At 50.8% G+C, this 18,639-nt stretch overlaps 1 protein-coding gene across 2 annotated transcripts in view; it reads left to right on the forward strand.

Moving 5' to 3' along the window:
• The first annotated feature begins 530 nt into the window (after window positions 1–530).
• SYNJ2 (synaptojanin 2) overlaps window positions 531–18,639 on the forward strand; it is a 101,624-nt gene continuing 83,515 nt past the window's right edge. For both annotated transcript variants that reach the window (XM_055310804.1, XM_055310805.1), the window contains exon 1: window positions 531–733. In XM_055310804.1, the coding sequence (XP_055166779.1) occupies window positions 607–733 (127 nt within the window). In that variant the 5' untranslated portion in view covers window positions 531–606. The remainder of the gene's footprint in view (window positions 734–18,639) is intronic.

The raw sequence follows: 18,639 nt of genomic DNA on the forward strand, positions 1-18,639 counted from the left end.
AAGCTAGTAAAAGGCAACATTTACGGCACACTGCGCTCGCCGCCGGGCGCTCGCGGAGCCCCTCCGGCGAGGTGACCCCGCGTCCCCCGCAGGGCAGCGGAGGCTCACAGCCCGGCAGCCGGCCCGGGGCGGCGCAGCGCGGGCGCTGGAGCGGGGCCGGGCCGGGAGCGCAGGCGGCCGCCCCGCAGCGCCGCGCCCGGGCTGCCCGAGTAAGGCGGCGGCGCCCTGCGCCCCGGAACGCGCGGGATCCTCCCCCCGCACTTGCCCTGGGCCCCGGGAGCCGAGCGGAGGGGAGGGGAGGGGAGGGGAGGGGAGCCCCGGGGGCGCGGGGGCCGACGCCAGGCCCGCCCGGCCGCTGGGGGGAGCGCGGGGCGCGGAGGCGGCGGCGCACCCTCACCTGCCCCGGCGGCGCGGCGCGGCGGGGCGGGGCGGGGCCGCGGGCGGGGGCGGGGCCTCGCGGCGGGGGCGGGGCGGGCGGGGCGGGGCCTCGCGGCGGGGGCGGGGCCTCGCGGCGCCGGGAGCCCGGCGCAAAGTGAAAGTCCGGGCCGGCGCCTGCGGGAGCGCGGGACGGAGGCGGGACGGAGGCGGCTGCGCGCCCCGGCGCCCATGGCGCTGAGCAAAGGGCTGCGGCTGCTCGGGCGGCTGGACGGCCCGGGGCCCGGCAGCGTCCTGCTGGAGGCGCGCGGCCGCGGGGAATGCCTGCTCTTCGAGGCCGGCACGGTGGCCACGCTCGGTGAGTGCGACCCGGCGCGGGGCGGGGCGGGGCGGGGCGGGGCGGGGGCGCCTCCCTTCCCCGCGGTGAGCGGCGCGCGGGGCGGCGGGTCCCGGGAGGTGAGGCCGGGCCGCGGGAGCGCCTGTCCCGCCCGCACCGCCTGCTGTGTGCGTTCCCGGCCGCCGGGACGCCCTACGGGGCCACCGGGATCCCAGGGGATCGGCTTAGGAGCCGCCCGGCCCCGAGCCTGGCGCTCGTTTTCTGTGGCACCTGTTGATGAAGCCAGTGGTCGCCCGTCGCTTTGTGTTGGGCAGCTTCTCTCCCGGGAGGGATGGGCTGCACCAGCCCGGGAACAGAGGCCCCGGCGAGGCCTCATGTACACACTTGCTGAGAAGCATCAGTCCTGCACTTTGCAGATTGCCCTGCCTGGTGACTCTACCTCTGCGCTGCCTGTATTTGAAGTTAGATGCCAAGCCAGTTTATTTCACGTCTGTGCTACAGGAAGTCTTGAGACTGGCCTCGAGCCAGGGACTTGAGCGATGATCTCATTTAACTTTCACGGTTCTGCAAGAGTTCCTCTTGTCCTCATATTATAGATGAGTGAACTGAGGCCTTGAAGAGGCTATGAAACTGGCTTGCCCCAAGGTGACACATCGCTACCTGAATCCTCTGTGGCTGTTTTTAAAGATGTATTTATTTGAGAGAGACAGAGAGAGGAGGGGCAGAGAGAGGGAGAGAGAGAGAGAGAGAGAATCTCAAGGACACTCCCCGATGAGGGTGAGCCCAGGTAGCGGTGCTTGATCTCACATCCTAAGATCATGACCTGAGCTGAAACCAAGAGCCAGGCGCTTAACTGACCATGTGGCTGGTTTTATAATGTCATAAAATGCATGGCTTTCTGGTATCTCCAACCACCCCATCCCTTGTTTTGTGGCTAATTTCATGGGGAAAGCCGAAGTGAGCAAAATCAAATAGGATTGTTAGAACTTTAAATTTGAATCCTGGAGGGTAGGCTTCCAGCTGGTGTCCAGCTGTACCACCTACTTTGCTCGTCCTAAACAAATAATTCAAGGAAGGTCACTGTCCGTAGGTTCTGGATGACCCATGTACTCATTCCCACAACACTTTATAAATGTCTCTGGTCTCCCCACCCCTCTGCATCTTTATGCATGGATTCTTCAGCTGGGATATACATCTTGGAAGAATCATCTCTTCTATTTCAATTTCCCTAATCATTTCATTCCCACAGAGTTATCAGGCTTGTTTTCCGTTGCTTGGTTACAGAAACAAGGTCTCCAATATTGTCAGTACCATAGTGTGCATTCAGTCGTTGATTAAATTATTATCAGATTATTCCAGTTTGTGCTCTGTACCAAAAAATCCAAGTTTGGTCATTTGCTAAGGTCTTGAAAGAAAACCACAGAGGTTTCCATTCCATTTTAGATGTCTACTTCATACCACATTTATCAGAGCCGAGAGATTCATTCCGTGGCACAAAAATACTACTTCATCAAAGAGATTGAAACGTCCATCACTTGGAGTAGAGGAATGTTAAGGAAGGTTCAGGCACATGTAAGAGTCCCTTAGAAACCGCTTGAAGAAGAAGTCTTTATTTATTTATTTTTTAAAATATTTATTTATTTATGATAGTCACACACACAGAGAGAGAGAGGCAGAGACACAGGCAGAGGGAGAAGCAGGCTCCATGCACCGGGAGCCCGACGTGGGATTCAATCCCGGGTCTCCAGGATCGCGCCCTGGGCCAAAGGCAGGCGCCAAACCGCTGCGCCACCCAGGGATCCCAGAAGTCTTTATTTTTTTCAGAAGTGAAGACTTTGAAATGATTAATGAAAATAATATAATGCCAACTTTCCATTTGGAAACTAAGTTTGGGCTGTGATGCGTGTATATTACTTTGGTGATTACAGTACACTGGATGCTAACACAGAGGTGGTCATGAAAGGAATTGGCACATTTCAGCTCATGTGCGGCCCACATTTGTCACTTAATGGAGCATTCATTTTTCAATAGAACTTGGGCTGAATACTTAGGTTTTTTTTTTTAAAGATTTTATTTATTTATTCATGAGAGACACAGAGAGAGAGGCAGAGACATAGGCAGAGAGAGAAGCGGGCTCCCTGCAGAGAGCCGGATGCGGGACTTGATCCCGGGATCCCAGGATCAAGCCCTGGGCAGAAGGCAGGCACTAAACCGCTGAGCCATCCAGGGATCCCCTGAATACTTAATTTTTAAAGTCGGTTTTTCTTAAGTTAAGTGAAACTATTTTTAAAAGGCAGCTGTAGCACTTGGTGATATTACTGGTCCAAGGAGGATTATAAAAGCTTCCTGTGACTAGAAGGTTGTCGTTTCAGACTTCTCAAGTATCCAAAACATGCCACAATTTGATAAAATAGTTCTGAACTGAAATTCCCATCTGTGTTTCAGAGGGCTAGCATTTTGGCTTTCCCTTCCTTGACGAGGAAAAGCATACTTTCATATTTTCCCCAGAAGGTTTCAAGGTCAACTTTTGCCTGGGACAGTGCATCTGGGGGAGCTGGCGTTGGAATCCTGACTGTTCACTCTTTCCATGAAGTTCAAGGTTGGGGGCAGCTTCCTCTCACTGGAGCTGTGGTTTCCTGTGATGGGTCACCCCGGGGAGGAGGGAGAGGCCAGGGAGACTTAAGTGGACGGTTTATTACTGTGTGGGTGGTGGTTTCTCCGCAGCCAGTGAGGATAACTCAGTTCTGTCCTGCTGAGCGGTAGATGCACGCTGCTGCTTCTCTGGGGAGCGGCAGGGAGAGCCAGGGGGGCCCGCAGCCGGCTGGAAGCACCGCTGGTCGCTGGTCGAGGCCCACTTTACCCCATTAGGACCCATATTTGAAAAGGCCTCTCGCCACGGGGAGATAGGGACTCACAATTGCTTCAGTGTTTTCGGGCAGTGGTCAGAGATAGGAGCTCGAATGGGGCCGTGAGTTTAGGAAAAGCTGAGGACCCTCTGTTGGCCTGTGGCTGGGCGCCGTCCTTCTGTTCCTTCCACGGTGACCCTGCCGCAGTCTTCCACGTCGGGCCTGCTAGCGGGCAGCTTGCGGAGGGAATACTTCTGAGCTCCTGCCTCTCAAAGAATTAGGTTGAGAGTCTATCTTCAGTGTCCATCAGCGGGAGCAGGAATTTGGAAGCAGAAAACTCAAACAGGTTGGCACCAATCACAAAAGTTTGGATTATGTTCTTGCGGTGACCTGATTCACAGTAGGACGCTTCTCGGGTACAGGTGAAACGCCGTAGCACGTGGTCCGCAGTCCACAGCTAGGGTGCAGGTGTGCTCTTCTCTGCACATCTGGGCAAAAAGTACTTGTCTTTCCCTGTTGTCTTGTGTAGACGTAGTATGGACACCCAGTGGAGGCGAGCGTGCTGATTGTCCGGGTATTCCATTTTCGGGACGAACTGGGATACTCCAAAGTTCAGTGTTCTCCAAACAGCCCCCAGGGAGGGTGGCCCGTGAGTGCCCCCATGTTTGCACAAGCGTTTTTGAGCGAGAGCAACCCTGCCTGCCCCCACCCCCCACCCCATGCTTGCTGGTGAACAGGGAGCAGGGGCGGTGGGGGTGGAGGTGGGAAGGCCTGGGAGACTTAATTAAGTTAATTAGTGAGTGTCCTTCAATTACATTGAGCTTCTGGGGGGAAAGTTTCTGTGTAAACACCAGCCCTGGGTTTTCCCAGCTGCTGTGTTTAGATAGAGGCCACGATATCCTGCTTCATTTGAATTGGTGAAATGGCCACGGAGCCAGGAAAGGCTTCTGCTGAACTATTGCCTTGCTCACTCTCCCTGGCCTTGTGGCCTAGGACTATTTGGTCAGCGCCTTAAAGTTTGACCTGCTTAAGAGCACCCGAGAGAATCAGTGAGTGGCCATGTGCCATGTTATCAGCTCTCCTGGGTGAAGACTGCAGGACAGGTAGGGCCAGGTGAGGGTTCAGGGCGCCTGACTTGGGATACTTGGGCAGCCCCCACATGTTGGCCTCCACAGCTCGTGCCCGGGTCCTTCTTCCTACTTCTAGGTGTGCTCAGCATATTTACAAAAACACAAACTGGGTTAGCGTGTACTTCTACCTGTCATTTGTGTAACTTGCCAGTGGGAATGTGATTTCGTATCTTGCCAGGCTCCCTTTTGGGGCCATGTGGCTCGAAAACTTTTTCCTTAACCTTTGTGAACATTTTCAAAGGTACAAAAGTAGAAGGAAAAATGAATCCTCTGTATCTGTCACTCAGCATTTATATCTGTCAATGTATTTCAATTCTGTGCCACTTGTCCCTGTATTTTTTTTGCAAAAAATGAATCTCCTAAAATTTAGTTGGTTCAGTGCAAGCAAGATTTTAATCTATTTGGCCTGGCTTCCTCCCTCATCCCCCCGACTTGCATTTGTGTGTATGTGTAGAAGTTCAAAGTTTACTTGACGGATTGAGATGGGACCAACAAACAGAGATGGTGGTGTGAATTGATTTTGAGATTCTGGCCAAGATACTTTTTTTTTTTTTTTTAAAGATTTACTTACTTATTTTTGAGGAGGGCAGGGGCAGAGGGAGAGAAGCAGGTTCCCCCGCTGAGCACAGAGCCTGATCCCACAATCCTGAGATCATGACCTGCGTGGAAACCAAGAGTTGCCACTTGACCAACTGTGCCATGCAGGTGCCCCCTCAGGCCAGGATACATTTTTAAAAACAAAGTGATCACAGGGAAGAGTAAACCATCAGCTGGAAGAGCAGGATGTCTCCATCTTGGGATGGCAGTGATGGGTTCACAAGGAGACAGTCTGAGCCCTTTGGTGGCACTGCCCCTAGACCATGGCAAGAGCGCGGCTTGCCCTGTGCCCCTCGCTGAAATGAGGAGTCAGGCCAAGGGGCCATGTTCTCCCACCATTTGCACTCCCTCTCTGGACCCTGCCCCGGGTACAGATGACCCTGGAATCTTCCACCCAAGTGATGTCCAGACTGCTTCCATCCTGCTCCTGTCTCTTCCCAGGGTCTGTGACAGACTGCAGTGCCAGTATCCACTCCAGGTCCCAGGGAAGGGGGTGTGGCAGGGTTGCACAGTACGGGTGGATCTGGACACATGACACATTGGCTGGGGTGTCCTCAGGTGTGTACGTGAGGCCTCTGGCAGAGTGGTATGAAGCCCAGAGGTAGGGGGTGGGGAGGCGGGTGGTGTCATGGTGTCAGTGGAAAGAGAAGGGGTCCAGGCTAAGGGCAGGTACCCTTGCTGGCCACATTCTGGACCTGATCTTCCAGTTATCAACAGGGGTGAACTCATTAAGCTAAGAAGGTAGAATGTATTTTGTTAAACAGAACTCTGACAGCTGTTCAGGGCATCTATGTAAGTATGGGTCTCACCTCTGGGGTGTTCCTTGGGGACCAGGTCCCACTTTGTGATTTGTGGCTGCTCAGCATCTGTTGCTAGACTGGGTCAGCCAGTCCATCTGAGATACAGAATATTTGTTGTTGTTGTTGGTTTTTCCCCCACTTGAAGTATCCTTAATGCCCTGGGAAACTGCCCCAGGCTCAGACTTTGAAATTAGATGGGGGGGGGGGAGGGTGTCCCTAAGCATTTTCAGGCAGGGCTGGTGGTGTGCTGGCCAGCCCACCCCAAGGAGAAAATCAGATCCATTTTGTGAAGGTGTCTGCACTTGACCAAGAGCTGTGCTGGCATTTCCAGGCTGCATTTGCAATGGACAATGCTTCTGGTTTCCACACACTGGTGGATGTTGTGCACACACTGGTAGACTCATCCAGGCACTGGTAAGTGTCATCCACACACTGGTAGATTCATCTGGACAGTGGTAGAGGAGGGGCTCTCAGTGAGCAGGCCAGGGTCCACCTTCAGGCCAATGCAGAACAGCCCAGTTATGAGCACTTTCTAATTGTGTCCAAGGAATGCTGGAAGGAGGCTTTGCATACTTCTATGTAAATGTAAGTCATTCTTGAGGACAGTTTACTGAAAACCTTAAGAATATGCATGTCCTTGGGAGCGCCTGGGTGGCTCAGTTGATTAAGTGTCAGACTCTGGGTTTCAGCTCAGGTCATGATCTCATGGGTCCTGAGATTGAGCCCTGAGTAGGGCTCTGTGCTCAGCGGGGAATCTGCTTAAGATTCTCTCCCTCTGCCCCTCCCTCCCATGCTTGTGCACACATGCATGCTCTCTCTTAAATAAATAAATCTTTTTTTAAAAAAAAGAAATATGCGTGTCCTTAATCCAGTATTAAATGGATAGAAATTTATTTCAGGATATATTCATATATCATGATCTCATTTTGCTGTAAGGATGTTCATTGCAAACTGCTTTGAAGCTTTAGCTGACTAAACCTTGGTCCAACTTGGTAATTATAGCTAACATTTATAGGAAAAAATGGCTAACATTTACAGAGCACTTGCCATGAACCAGGCACTGTTCTCAGTGCTTTCCATGTATGGATTTATTTAATCCTCACACAAAGGCAGGCACTAATTGTGACTCTATTTTACACTTGGAGAAAGCAAGGCACAGATAAGCATAAGACCTTATGTGAGGTTATACCTCTAGTTAGTGGTGGAACCATGATTTGAACAAGGCCCAGAGGCTCTAGAGAACAGTATGTTTAGTAAAATCTCATCCCTAGAAAAAAAGAAAATTCAGGGGCTCCTGGGTGGCTCAGTTGGTTAAGTGTCTGCCCTTTGGCTCAGGTCATGGTCTCGGGGTCCTGGGATCGAACCCCGCATTGGGCTCCCTGCTCAGCGCAGAGTCTGCTTCTGCCTCTCCTTCTGCCCCTCCACCCTGCTCATGCTCTCTCTCTCTCTTTCAAATAAATAAAAAAATATTTTAAAAAGAAAAAAGTTCAACATGTGTATGGAAAAGACTCATGGTGTCCTATTATCTCTGGGCTTATTTTGAGCTTCAAAACACGTGTTGTCAGTGAAGATTGGGGTGCTGGTAAGTGTAAGAATCAGTAGAACATCCTTGTGGGGACTAGATTTTCATCTGATGCTGCGTCAACAGGAGCATTCAGGCTCGGGGGAGCACTTGCCCACTTTCTGAGCAGTGAGTGTGCTATCGGAAAGGGACATCTTCGAGAGAAATGTGTGGCCTTAGGTCCTGTGTTCCAGTAGAGCTGCAGCTTACGATGGGTAATAGCCTTCCATGGGGATGTCCCCAGCACCTAAAACAGAGCCTGATTAGGACTCAAGACTCTGAGGAAAGTTTCTTAGCATAGAGGCAGCAATGAGCCACCAGGCTCCCCAAGAACATGCTTCTGAATGTGAGGTATGTAAAATAGATAACATGTTGGACTGGCATCTTCCCAAAGATCTCCTTAGTTAGTTGTGAGTGGGAAGAATGCCCACGTGAGTGAATGTATCCTCCTGTTCTAGTAGGTTTGCTCCGTCTGGAGGGCAGCCCAGGGGTGAGGGGTGGCGGGGAGACTCTGCCAGCTGGGCAGACAGAACTGTGTTTTGCACTCAAGGTGGGCACTGTGCATCTTTCATGGCCCGGATGCTTAACAAAGGGACTGTCCAGGAAAGCTGGACACATCTGGCCTGGTCCTGTGGGAGTGGCAGTCTGCACTCACGGAACATCATGCTGGAACCTTGCCATGTGCTTGTGAAGCTTCCTGGCTGGGAAAATGACTCCGGGCAGGAGGATTCACTTTGAGCACATCAGCTAAGGAGGACAGGCAGCTCCTTCTGATGACCCAGTTCTTGGGAGCAGTTCCAAAGTACGAATACAAAAAGTCTGAGTTTAATTTTATGGCAGTTTTTGAGGATCAGGGACTCTCCCGGGGAGCCTCCTGTAATACCACGGGAGCTCCTACTTATTCTGTTCCTGAATCTTCTGCATTTCTGCCCGCCACCGCCCACCCTCCCCGCCCTGCCTTCTCCAAGGCCAGGCCTGATGGAGCCCAGCCTCCCTGACTTCCTGGGGCCCCTGTCCAGCCTGACCACAGCTGCTGTGCTGTATTCACCCCCTACCCGGGAACAGGCCTCATCCCCTGCCACTTTTGCTCCTTGGCGCAGTCTGCAGCGATACTCGGGGCAAAGCAGGTGATAAGAAATGAAAAGGGACCTTCCTTTGTCCTTTAGAGCAGTGTGAGGTCTCACAACGCAGATCTTGGGCCACCAAAAGCACTCCTAGTTTTGAAATTGATGTGGGATTTGGGGGGTGGGGTGGGGAGAGGGCAGGGTGGTCACAGCAATGCTCAGACCCAGACCCACCCTAAAACTGGATGGTCTAGTCACCATCAAAATCTAGGGAAATGCCAGATTTTAGTGAGGCATGATGTACAGTTTCTTCCTTTCTTTTAAGATTTATTCATGAGAGGCAGAGAGAGAGAGAGAGAGGCGGAGACACAGAGGGAAAAGCATGCTCCTCGCAGGGAGTCTAATGTGGAACCCAATCTCCAGACCCGGGATCATTCCCTGGGTGGAAGGCACACGCTCAACCACTGAGCCACCTGAGCATCCTTGATGTACAGTTTCTTATCTCTCCTGGCCAGCTGCCTTTTTGTATTTAACTTGTATTGACTTATTATTGATTGATGGTGGTAATCTCTACTCAGAAAAAGTAAATTGCTTCCCTTTCTTTAGGTCTCACCCTAGAATGTTCCAGTGAGACCTCCACTAAATCCTTCACCTGTTTCCTCTATAGCCTGGTGATAGAGAAGACCTGAATTCTAGCCCTGGCTCCTTATCCTAGCCCTTATCTGATGGGATTGAGTTAACCCCTCCAGGCCTCTGAGTCTGCATCTGAAAACAAACAAATGACAATTCCTTCTCTGGAATTCTTTTTTTTTTTTTTTTTAAATAATAATGGGTGGTGATAGGTCTGGTTATTGGGCATTTGCTGTATACACATATCGGCATTGAGTACTTTACATGCGTTACCTTTTTTTTAAAAAAGATTTTATTTATTCATTAATGAGAGACAGAGAGAGAGAGAGAGAGAGACAGGCAGAGGGAGAAGTAGGCTCCATGCAGGGAGCCCGATGTGGGACTCAATCCTGGGACTTGATCCTGGGACTCGATCCTGGGACTCCAGGATCATGCCCTGGGGCAAAGGCAGGCGCTAAACCGCTGAGCCACCCAGGGATCCCCTTCTCTGGAATTCTATGTGCCTCTAAAAAAAAAAAAAAATTTAAGCGCTAAGCATAAGCAAATAAGCAACACCCTTACTTTACATACCTAGCTAAAATAATAAACTACCCAGAAGTTTGAATCTTGGGAGAAATGATCTGGCAAGGTAAAATGTAGGATGGTTCAGAACTAAGTCTGAGCTAAGAATCTAATGCTATACATTTTTTTGTTAGAGACTTATGAATTAATTAAAAGGCATGAGATTATCTCTCCTTGAATCTGCCCCTATAACCAGCAGAAAAATTTTAAAAACGCATTAACAATTTAGCTTAAATCAGGGACACAAAGTAAGGTATTTATTAAAATATAAAATGTGCTACAGTATTAGCTCCTTTAGTTGGTTCTTATTAGCATCCATTAACATTCTGAAGATCCTTTCACCATAAACATAACTTTGCTTTTAACAATCTACTCTGGAGGGAGGAGTTTGTGTGTCTGGCAATGTGTGGTCTTGTTTCAGCTGCTTTCTGACTTTTGTGTGAACTTAGCTTCACTTCGAATCTTATACAGGGCTGATAAATTCTGTATGTTGGGGAAAACTCTAAGCAAAGGAGACAGTTTTCTGCAGCTCTTGCTTCTCAATTAAGCAAAACAGAGGTCAGGTGGAGACGACATGGATCCTGCTGGCAGAAGGAGTGATAGAATGCAGTCCAATGTGGTGGCAGTCCATGTGCTGTGGCCCAATAGAACTGTGACACTCGTGCCATGGCCTGCTTCAGTAATGGGCTTGTTTTTACATAAAGGGTGCAGATAAAGAAAGGAATATTGGAAAACTTGGGCTAGAAGTAACTTGCCACCAGCCCAGGCCTGAGCCAAGCCTTTGTGATAAGGTCCATCAATCATAGTGGTATCTGCTTATTTTTTACCCAGACCACCAAGAGTGGAGAGGGGAGGAGCCATGCACCCAGAGAAGAGGGGCCTGTGGCTCAGGAGGGGAGGAGCCCTGGGGCCTGGAGGGGAGAAGCATGCACCCAGAGAGGAGGGGGCCTGTGGATCAGGAGAGGAGGAGCTAAGGACCACCTGGAAAAAGAGCTGGTACTGGTACTGCGCCCTGTTTCCTCCACCACCTCACCTGCTTTCCAAGCTGATCAGTCTAGAGGGAGCACTTTTTCTTCTAATTCACAGAAAGGCACCTTGTGGGTTCTAGGCTGCCTGGTTCTAGGCTGCCTTGGAGAAAACAGACCAGTAAAGGCCTTTTTCTAACTTGTATGGCAGTGATATATTTGTAATCCATCTGTGGAACTGGTATTTGCAGCCTAGCCCTGCAACAAAGTGGCGCATCACATACATAAAGGGAAAAATTATAATGAAATGCTGCTGCCTGTGGACAAATGGCTCCAGACCTGGGGGGTGTCAGGTGTGGGTCTGACTTCAGCACTCTCTGAGACCTTAGGTTTCTGGTTCCGTTTTGCTGTTAGGATGTTTGGGTCGCCAAGAGCTTATTAGAATTTTGTCTTAAGGAAGTAGGTAGACCCAGATGGAAGACGAGGGAAGTGATCCTGTAAGAATCCTGTGAGTTTTAGATCCTGTGAGTTTTAGGGGTTGAACTTTGTGACTTTAGTTTGCTCACCAGCTTGCTCACCAGCTTTCTCCTGGGCTTTGTAGGACGGGCCTCAGTTTTGCGGCCTGTGAGCTCCCCTCCTGTGCACCCTTAAGTGTTTTGGATGGATGATAAGATTGTGCACTTAGAAGATCAAGGAAACAGATCCTGAAGTATGTGTCAGTGAAATGATACCATATCTGAGATTTGTTTAGTAGTACTGTGCGAGGCAGATAGATGGGGAGGGAATAGGTGAGATGAGACTGGGAATATGTTGGTAACTCTTGGAATTGAATGGTAGGTATGTGGAGGTTTAGTGAATTAATAAGCTGGCTGCTTTTCAAGCTCAGCAGATAAAAACTGATGGTTTTCCCATACACTATCATGAGTCAAGAAACTAGAAACTAGAGGATCACATAAGAAAAAAAAAATATTCCACTCCCAGTGACAACAGTTTCTGAGAATAAACATAATAAAATACGTCAGGCCTAAAAGAAGAAAGCTATAAAACGTTACTAAAGCACCAAATAATTGGAAAGGTATCCTGTATTCTTTGATAGGAACACTGACATTGTAAAGATGTTCTTCTCCAATTAATCTGTAAATGCAAGTACCTATGAGTAAAATCCGATTAAATTCCAGTAAGAGTTCGACATAAAACATAATGGGCTGACTCAGGTATATCTGGACTCCCCCACACTTAAACTAAATGGCAGCCCCATGTGGGTGTGGCAGAGGCTTGAGACACAAAAGGTGTGAGTCATCCTGGTCCCACTGTCTTCCGCCAGTCCACCCAGTCTTCCAGCAAGTCCAGATCTCTCTACCTCCATGTATGTCTGGATGCCACCAGTCCCCCTCCACTGCACAAGTATGGTGCTAGACCAACCATGCCCTCTTTCACTTGGACTGGCAGCCGCCACCTAACAGGTGTCACGGCCACCACTCCCAGGGCTTCCCCAGATCCCATGCAGGGACCTGCTCAAGCCTGCACTGCTTATGGCCTCTGCCCTGGCTCCTTTTCCTCTCTCACCACTTCCTGAGCTAACTGCATCTGACCAGCCCTGACTGGCTTCTGTCTCCACATCTTTTTTTTTTTTTTTTAAGATTTTATTTATTTGTCAGAGAGAGAGCATAATCAAGGGGAGTGGCAGAGGGAGAGGTGGAAGCTGACTCCCCTAGGAGCAGGGAGCCCAATGCAGGGTGCGATCCTAGGACCCCAGGATCATGACCAGAGTCCACGGCAGATGCTTAACCTGAGCCACCGAGGCACCCCCTACCCCAGCATCTTTGTACTTGTGTGTCTCCTGCCTGCCATCCTGCCCCCGATCCCCCCGCCCCACAGACCTCTGCCTGGCCATGTCCTCCTCATTCGGGGCTATCTTGATGATTTGGGTGACACTTTCCTGGCCACCTTAGTTGAACTAGCCAATGGCATCCACACTCCCCACACCCCCATTGCCTCTGTTCCACCACCAGCTTTCCTGTCTTCATAGCACTTATTACCAAAAGCACCTTCTTTATTGGCTTGCCTGTGTACTATGTAACGTTGCTCACCGTCAGAGTGCAGGCTCTATGGGAGGATGTTACAGGTTGCGTTGTGTCCCCCCAAAAGCGGTGTCCAAGTCCCAATCCATGATACCATGATAACTGAATGTGACCTTATATGGAAATCAGGTCTTTGCAGCCATAATTAAGTTGTAAACTAAGGTGAAGTCATATCAGAGTAGGGTGGGCCCTTGATCTAGTAGGACTAGTGTCCTTATAAAAAGAGAAGACACAGAAACAGGTAGAGGATGATCGTGTGGAGACAGAGGCAGAGATTAGAGTGATGTGGCCACCAGCCAAGGACCCCCAGGGGCCCCCAGATGCTGGAAGAGCCAAGGAAGGATCCTTCTCTGGAGCCTTCCAAGGGAGCATGGCCCTGCCAACACCTGAGTTTGGACTTCTGGCCTCCAGAACTGTGAGAGCATAACCATGGTTATTTTAAGCACCCCAGTTTGTGATAGTACTGTCTTCCCAGCCCTGTCTGGTGTGAGGGGCAGCTCCAGAAACCCTGTGGAATGATGAAAGAATGGCAAAAATAGCCAAGAGGATTTTGAAAAAGATTAGTGAAAACAAACTTGATCTACCAGATAGTAAAGCATACTAGAAAGCCGTAAGAATGGTGTAATAGGGGAGTGCCTGGGGGGCAGTCAGTGAATCGGCTGCCTTCAGCTCAGGTCTCAGGGTTCTGGGATCGAGCCCCACATAGAGCCTCCTTTGTTCCCTCTGTTTGTACTCTCTCTGTCAAATAAATAAAATCTTTTTTAAAAACCAGAATGGTATAATATACGAAAATCAATAAATTAGAAGAGAGGGCTCAGAACAGATTTATGTAAATGGATTGATTTATTTTATTATAATGCTGACGATTTATTCAGCCAGGGAAAATGTGGATATTCAACAAATGGTGTTGGTACAATTGACCAGTGCTGTGCCCGGTGGGGCTCTTCCTTTATTCAGCCAGATATTCAGACGGGGTTCCTCTTGAATTGTCTAATCCAAGAGGAGGAAACCTGGCTTGCCCATGGCACAGTGGGGGCTGTCCCTGTCCAGAGGAGCGAGTACAGGGGTTCCTGCAGGTGACTGCTTGCACAGCCATCCATCCGGTAACTAGCTTCTCCCCTAGCTTAAAGCCTTGTGCCTGTTAGAGCCAATATCTCTCATAAAACCCCTAGAAGTACAGATTCCAGACTTCACCCAAGCCCCGAGCCTGGTGTCCTCACCAGCATGTTTAATTCATCTATGGTTCTTCCCTGTCCGGGAGCAATTGGCCAACAAATATCATTTTTACCATAAGCAATGTTATCTAGTAACATAGGAATCTTTATGGGGTTCCTAGGTATTGTTAAGCCCATGAGGATGCTAATTAAGTTAGAGCCGTACATTATATCTTACATTAAAGCAAATTACAAAGGCCTTTAAGGTCAAACATAAAGAGCCCCAACTTTTAAAGTCTTAGAAAAACACAAAGGAGCAGCATTCACAGATTTATGGTATAGAAGGCCTTTCTAAACAAAGCATAAAACTCAGAAGTCAAAAAGATAAAGGAACCTGACAGATTGAAGAAATATTTTTTATGGAAGTATAACATACATAGAAAAATGAACAAATCCTAAATGTACAGCTCCATGAATTTTCACAAAGCGAACACACCCACATGATCAGGGTGAGATCTGGAAACAGAGCATTAACAGTACCCTAGGACTTCCTGCTCAGGCTTCACTCTGTTTCAGGCTGACAGATTGGACTACATAAATATTTAAAACTCCAGCATATCAGAAGACACCATAAAGGTAGTTTAAAAACAAGCAGCAGCCTGGCAAGAAGCTGTGTATAACCACTTGCAACATATAAAAGGGTCAAAGACCGATAATCATTGGGTATAAAAGAGTGCCTGTAGATCACAAAGAAGGACAACTAGTTCACCAGAAAAGATGACAAAGGATATCTAAGTCATTCTCGAAAGATGCGAATGGCCGAAGCCACGGAGCCAGCACTGCCCCTCTGCTTCGGGCTGTACACAGTGCTGGACGGATGAGCGCTGGTACTCTCCTATTTTTCTTGCCATCTCCTTCCTGTGATTCAGGCTTGGAGGCCCCGGGACAGACACTGCATGCCACCCAGTGTCACCCCTCCCCCCTGGCCCTGTAGCTGTGCCTCCCACCTGTCTCTCCCCTTAGGCCTTGACCCCTCTCCCAGGAGACATTTACTGCTCTTGTGCACTGGCTCCCAGGTCAGCCGCACAGGCTTCCAGATAAACCCAGATTTGACTTGTCCTCTCGGGGACACACCTGCTGGGTTCAAGCCAGGCTCAATGTGCTGGGAACATCAGGGCAGAGCTCAGGTGCCTGGGGCATGCCCCACAGCTGTGGCATTACCAGGAAGGACAGAAAGTCGGAGGGGGCCACCATTGCCAGAGGTTAGGGCAGGCGGAAGGTATGGCATCCCATTCAGAAAGGCCAGGGTTGGGGAGGACAAAATAGGCCCCTCTTTCCCCCTTTCCTTCCTAGCTGGGTGATTTCCACCATTAAACCAGCAGACAGTGGTGTATCGTCCCTGCCTCAACCCCTCATCTCCTTTCTCTCTGTCCACGCGTGCTGTGGCCGCTCCCCCTCCTCCCATCCTCCATCCTTCCGGACGCGCTTCGGCCAGGCTTTGGTGCTCACGGCTCCTCTGATGCCCTCTATCCAGGTCCCCATGACTTCCACCTCGCTGGATCCCGCTAAGTTGTGTCCCCTGTCCAGAAACACCCCCAGGTGATCACACCTCCTTCCCTAGATGACGCTCCCCACCCCCCGCCCCGCCATGGTCCTGCCTGGCTGCAGTTCTCCTGGGTGCTCAGAGCTGTACCCTGCACGGAATGTGCACCTGGAATCTCTGATGAGTGATGAAGTTGTAGCAGGAAAGGGTGTGACTTCCCCCCTCCTTCCAGCTCCCACTGGCACTCATGTAGCATAAGAAGTTATATATGCATCACACTACATGGCTTCTAAAGGGGTGCCTGTGGGCCTGCACACACACGTGTGTGTGTGGAAGTGATGCTTCTCTGCAAGGGAGGAAGCTGTGAGGCAGGGTAGTAGCCGGGCTGGGAGGGGCCGTTCAGATGGACCGATAATTGGGGGAGGAGGAGAAGAGAGGATGTACTGAGGAGCTGGTTTGGGTTGTCAGTCAGAGAGGATACTGGAAAAGTAGTTGTACTACAACCTCCAGCCCCAGGCCCGGGCTGGCAGACCTAATTTGTTACTCATAGGAAGCAAACTGCAGAGCTTGTTGTATGAGGAGGTGACGCATCAGGACTTGGTCCAGGAGGAGAGCCTGGGGTGGCAGGGAGAGATGGAAGGCCCAGGAATGAGATCTGTGGTTAGGCTATGAACACTGCCCCCAGGGATCTGGTCTATGGGATCCGCCCCCACGTGTACAGTGAACACACACACACGTTTGCAGAGAAACAGGTATCTTCCACTTCCCCCTGGCTCCCTGGTGGGGGGGAGGGCTGCCTGGCCCTCCCCGTGCTGCTGGGTGCTGTAGGGAGCCACCCACCGGCCCTACGGCCCCTGTCCCCAGGCTCTGTCCGAAGCATGCTCAGTGTAGACAAAGGACTCGGCTCTGAAGGCTGCGTACAGGCCTGCACTCCAGCCCTCCTGTCTGAGGAGCCCGCCTCCTCCTCGGGCCTGGTTGCAGCCACAGCAGACCTCAGTGCAGGGAGGGGAGCGTGGAGGGGCCCACCCCTGCCTCACAGATGTTTTTCCAGCTGTGGCTGCAGGAGATGATAAATTTCCCTTTTATTTTCTCGGGTTGGTTTGCGCAGGCTAACACGGCCTTGGTGGGAGGCAGCGCATTTGCTTAGGTCATGTGTTTTCGGGGGCCCACCTCGCCGCCCTCCCCCCGCTGGCTCTTTTGCGTGGCCTGGACTTTTTTGGTGAGAGAGAGCAGCAGTGGGGAGTACAGGAAAGTTTCTTATTGGGGCTGCCGTGCGTATGCCCAGTTGGCTCTCATCATAGCTCTCAAGCTTCGTTACGACTGATGTTTTGATTTGCACTTTGCTTAGCAACCCTCCTAAACCTCATCCGCCCCACCCCGAGAAAACCCATTGTCTTTCTGAAGAGCTGCTTTAGCTCTAAACTGGTAACCCTGGAAGGAACAGCGTAAGCCAGTCTGAATTGAACTCCTGAAGGAGACACTGACCTTGATCTGGATGATGCTGTCCTCTTGAGACCCTGAAATACTAGAAGATGGTTTAAAATCATGCACAAGAATGCAGCAGCCACAAATGGTACCTCGGTCTTGGACTGTCAGCATTGTTAAATTGACCTACTTATTTCTGTGACTTGTGGGCTGGGCTTCACTCGAATTTCCTTATGGAGTGTTATTGTGGAATATATTATGAGAGAAAGAAATGTGTGCGGTTAGTTTGCTTATTGATCTGGACTGGCTGTCTGCAGACCAGGAACATGGCCTGCGTGGCCTGGGTTTTAAGAATAGAGCACACCAGCCCCAGCTTCCAGGGTCCCCTCAAAGGACAGGCCCATTCATTCCCAGAAAGTCCACATGGCCCTGTCATAGTTATTATAGGTCACCCGTGGTTCCTGTCAGCCTGGATGCCTTCTACCAGTCAGGACTATTTTTAATCATAAGCCATACTGTCTAGTAACTTAGATAACTTTTATCAGGTTACCACAGAGACAGGGCTAGAATGCTAACTTAAGGTCAGTTCTCTTGCAGGTTCTGTTAACCCTTTGCCCACACACACCAGGAAGACTGTCACCCATTGCCCTGTGTTGGGATTACCTGGCTCCCTGGTGATTTTACCTCGTTCGCCACCAGTCTCCCTGATGCTAAGCTTGCTCTCATTCTTGGTACCTTCAGCTGTCATGGTGATCCTGCTGCAGCCCTTGGCTTTGGACTCCCTGACCTCCCCTCAACAGGTGTGTCCTCCACCCTGGTTTGACCACTCTCCCCCAGCTGTGCTCTAGTCCCCCCACTATCTGTGTCAAACACCCACTACCCCCACTTTTTCAGCACAGCCCTTGGTTCCCCAGTTGGGTGCTCTTTGACTCTGCTAGGACTGTGTCCCTGACCCTGCCACCTTTCCACGGTCCCACAGTGTCCCCCATGCCTCTCCTTTGGCTTTGTGGGTCCCAGCCACTAGCTCTGCTTGCACCTCCCCCTGTGCTCCCTTGTCCCTCCCTTGCTGATACCGCAGTGAGATCCTCTCCTCTCCTGAACCGGCCTCTGTGTAGCTGGAAATTTCCAGAGACCCATTGTCATGCTGGTAGATGTCATTTCTGCTTCATGATCCCTGATTCCAGGTGGGTCCTGCAGTGACTGTCCCAATGGGCTGTCCGCATCTTCCCACCTCTCAGCTCTGCCGCTCTCCTCTTCCTCCTCCTCCCCCTCCTCCTCCTCCTCCTCCCCCTCCTCCTCCTCCTCTTCCTCCTCCTCCTCACTCTTAGCTGCTGGACTTGCCTCTCCCTGCACTGAAGCATGAAAACATTTGGGAGGGGATGTCCACACTACCTATGCCATGGTGGCTGCCTTTCCAACCCCCCCCCCCGCCCCCTGCCATCTGGCTGGTGTCTGCTCCCTTGTCTTTTATTAAGCATGGATGGACTGTTTCTGAGGGTGGTCCCCACTTAGACATCGGATTCCACTGACCTGCTCTGGAGCATTGCTGCAGCAGCTCCCCCTCTCCTAC

Source organism: Nyctereutes procyonoides, unplaced genomic scaffold (genome assembly GCF_905146905.1).
Source record: "Nyctereutes procyonoides isolate TBG_1078 unplaced genomic scaffold, NYPRO_anot_genome, whole genome shotgun sequence".
NCBI classification, from domain to species: domain Eukaryota; kingdom Metazoa; phylum Chordata; class Mammalia; order Carnivora; family Canidae; genus Nyctereutes; species Nyctereutes procyonoides.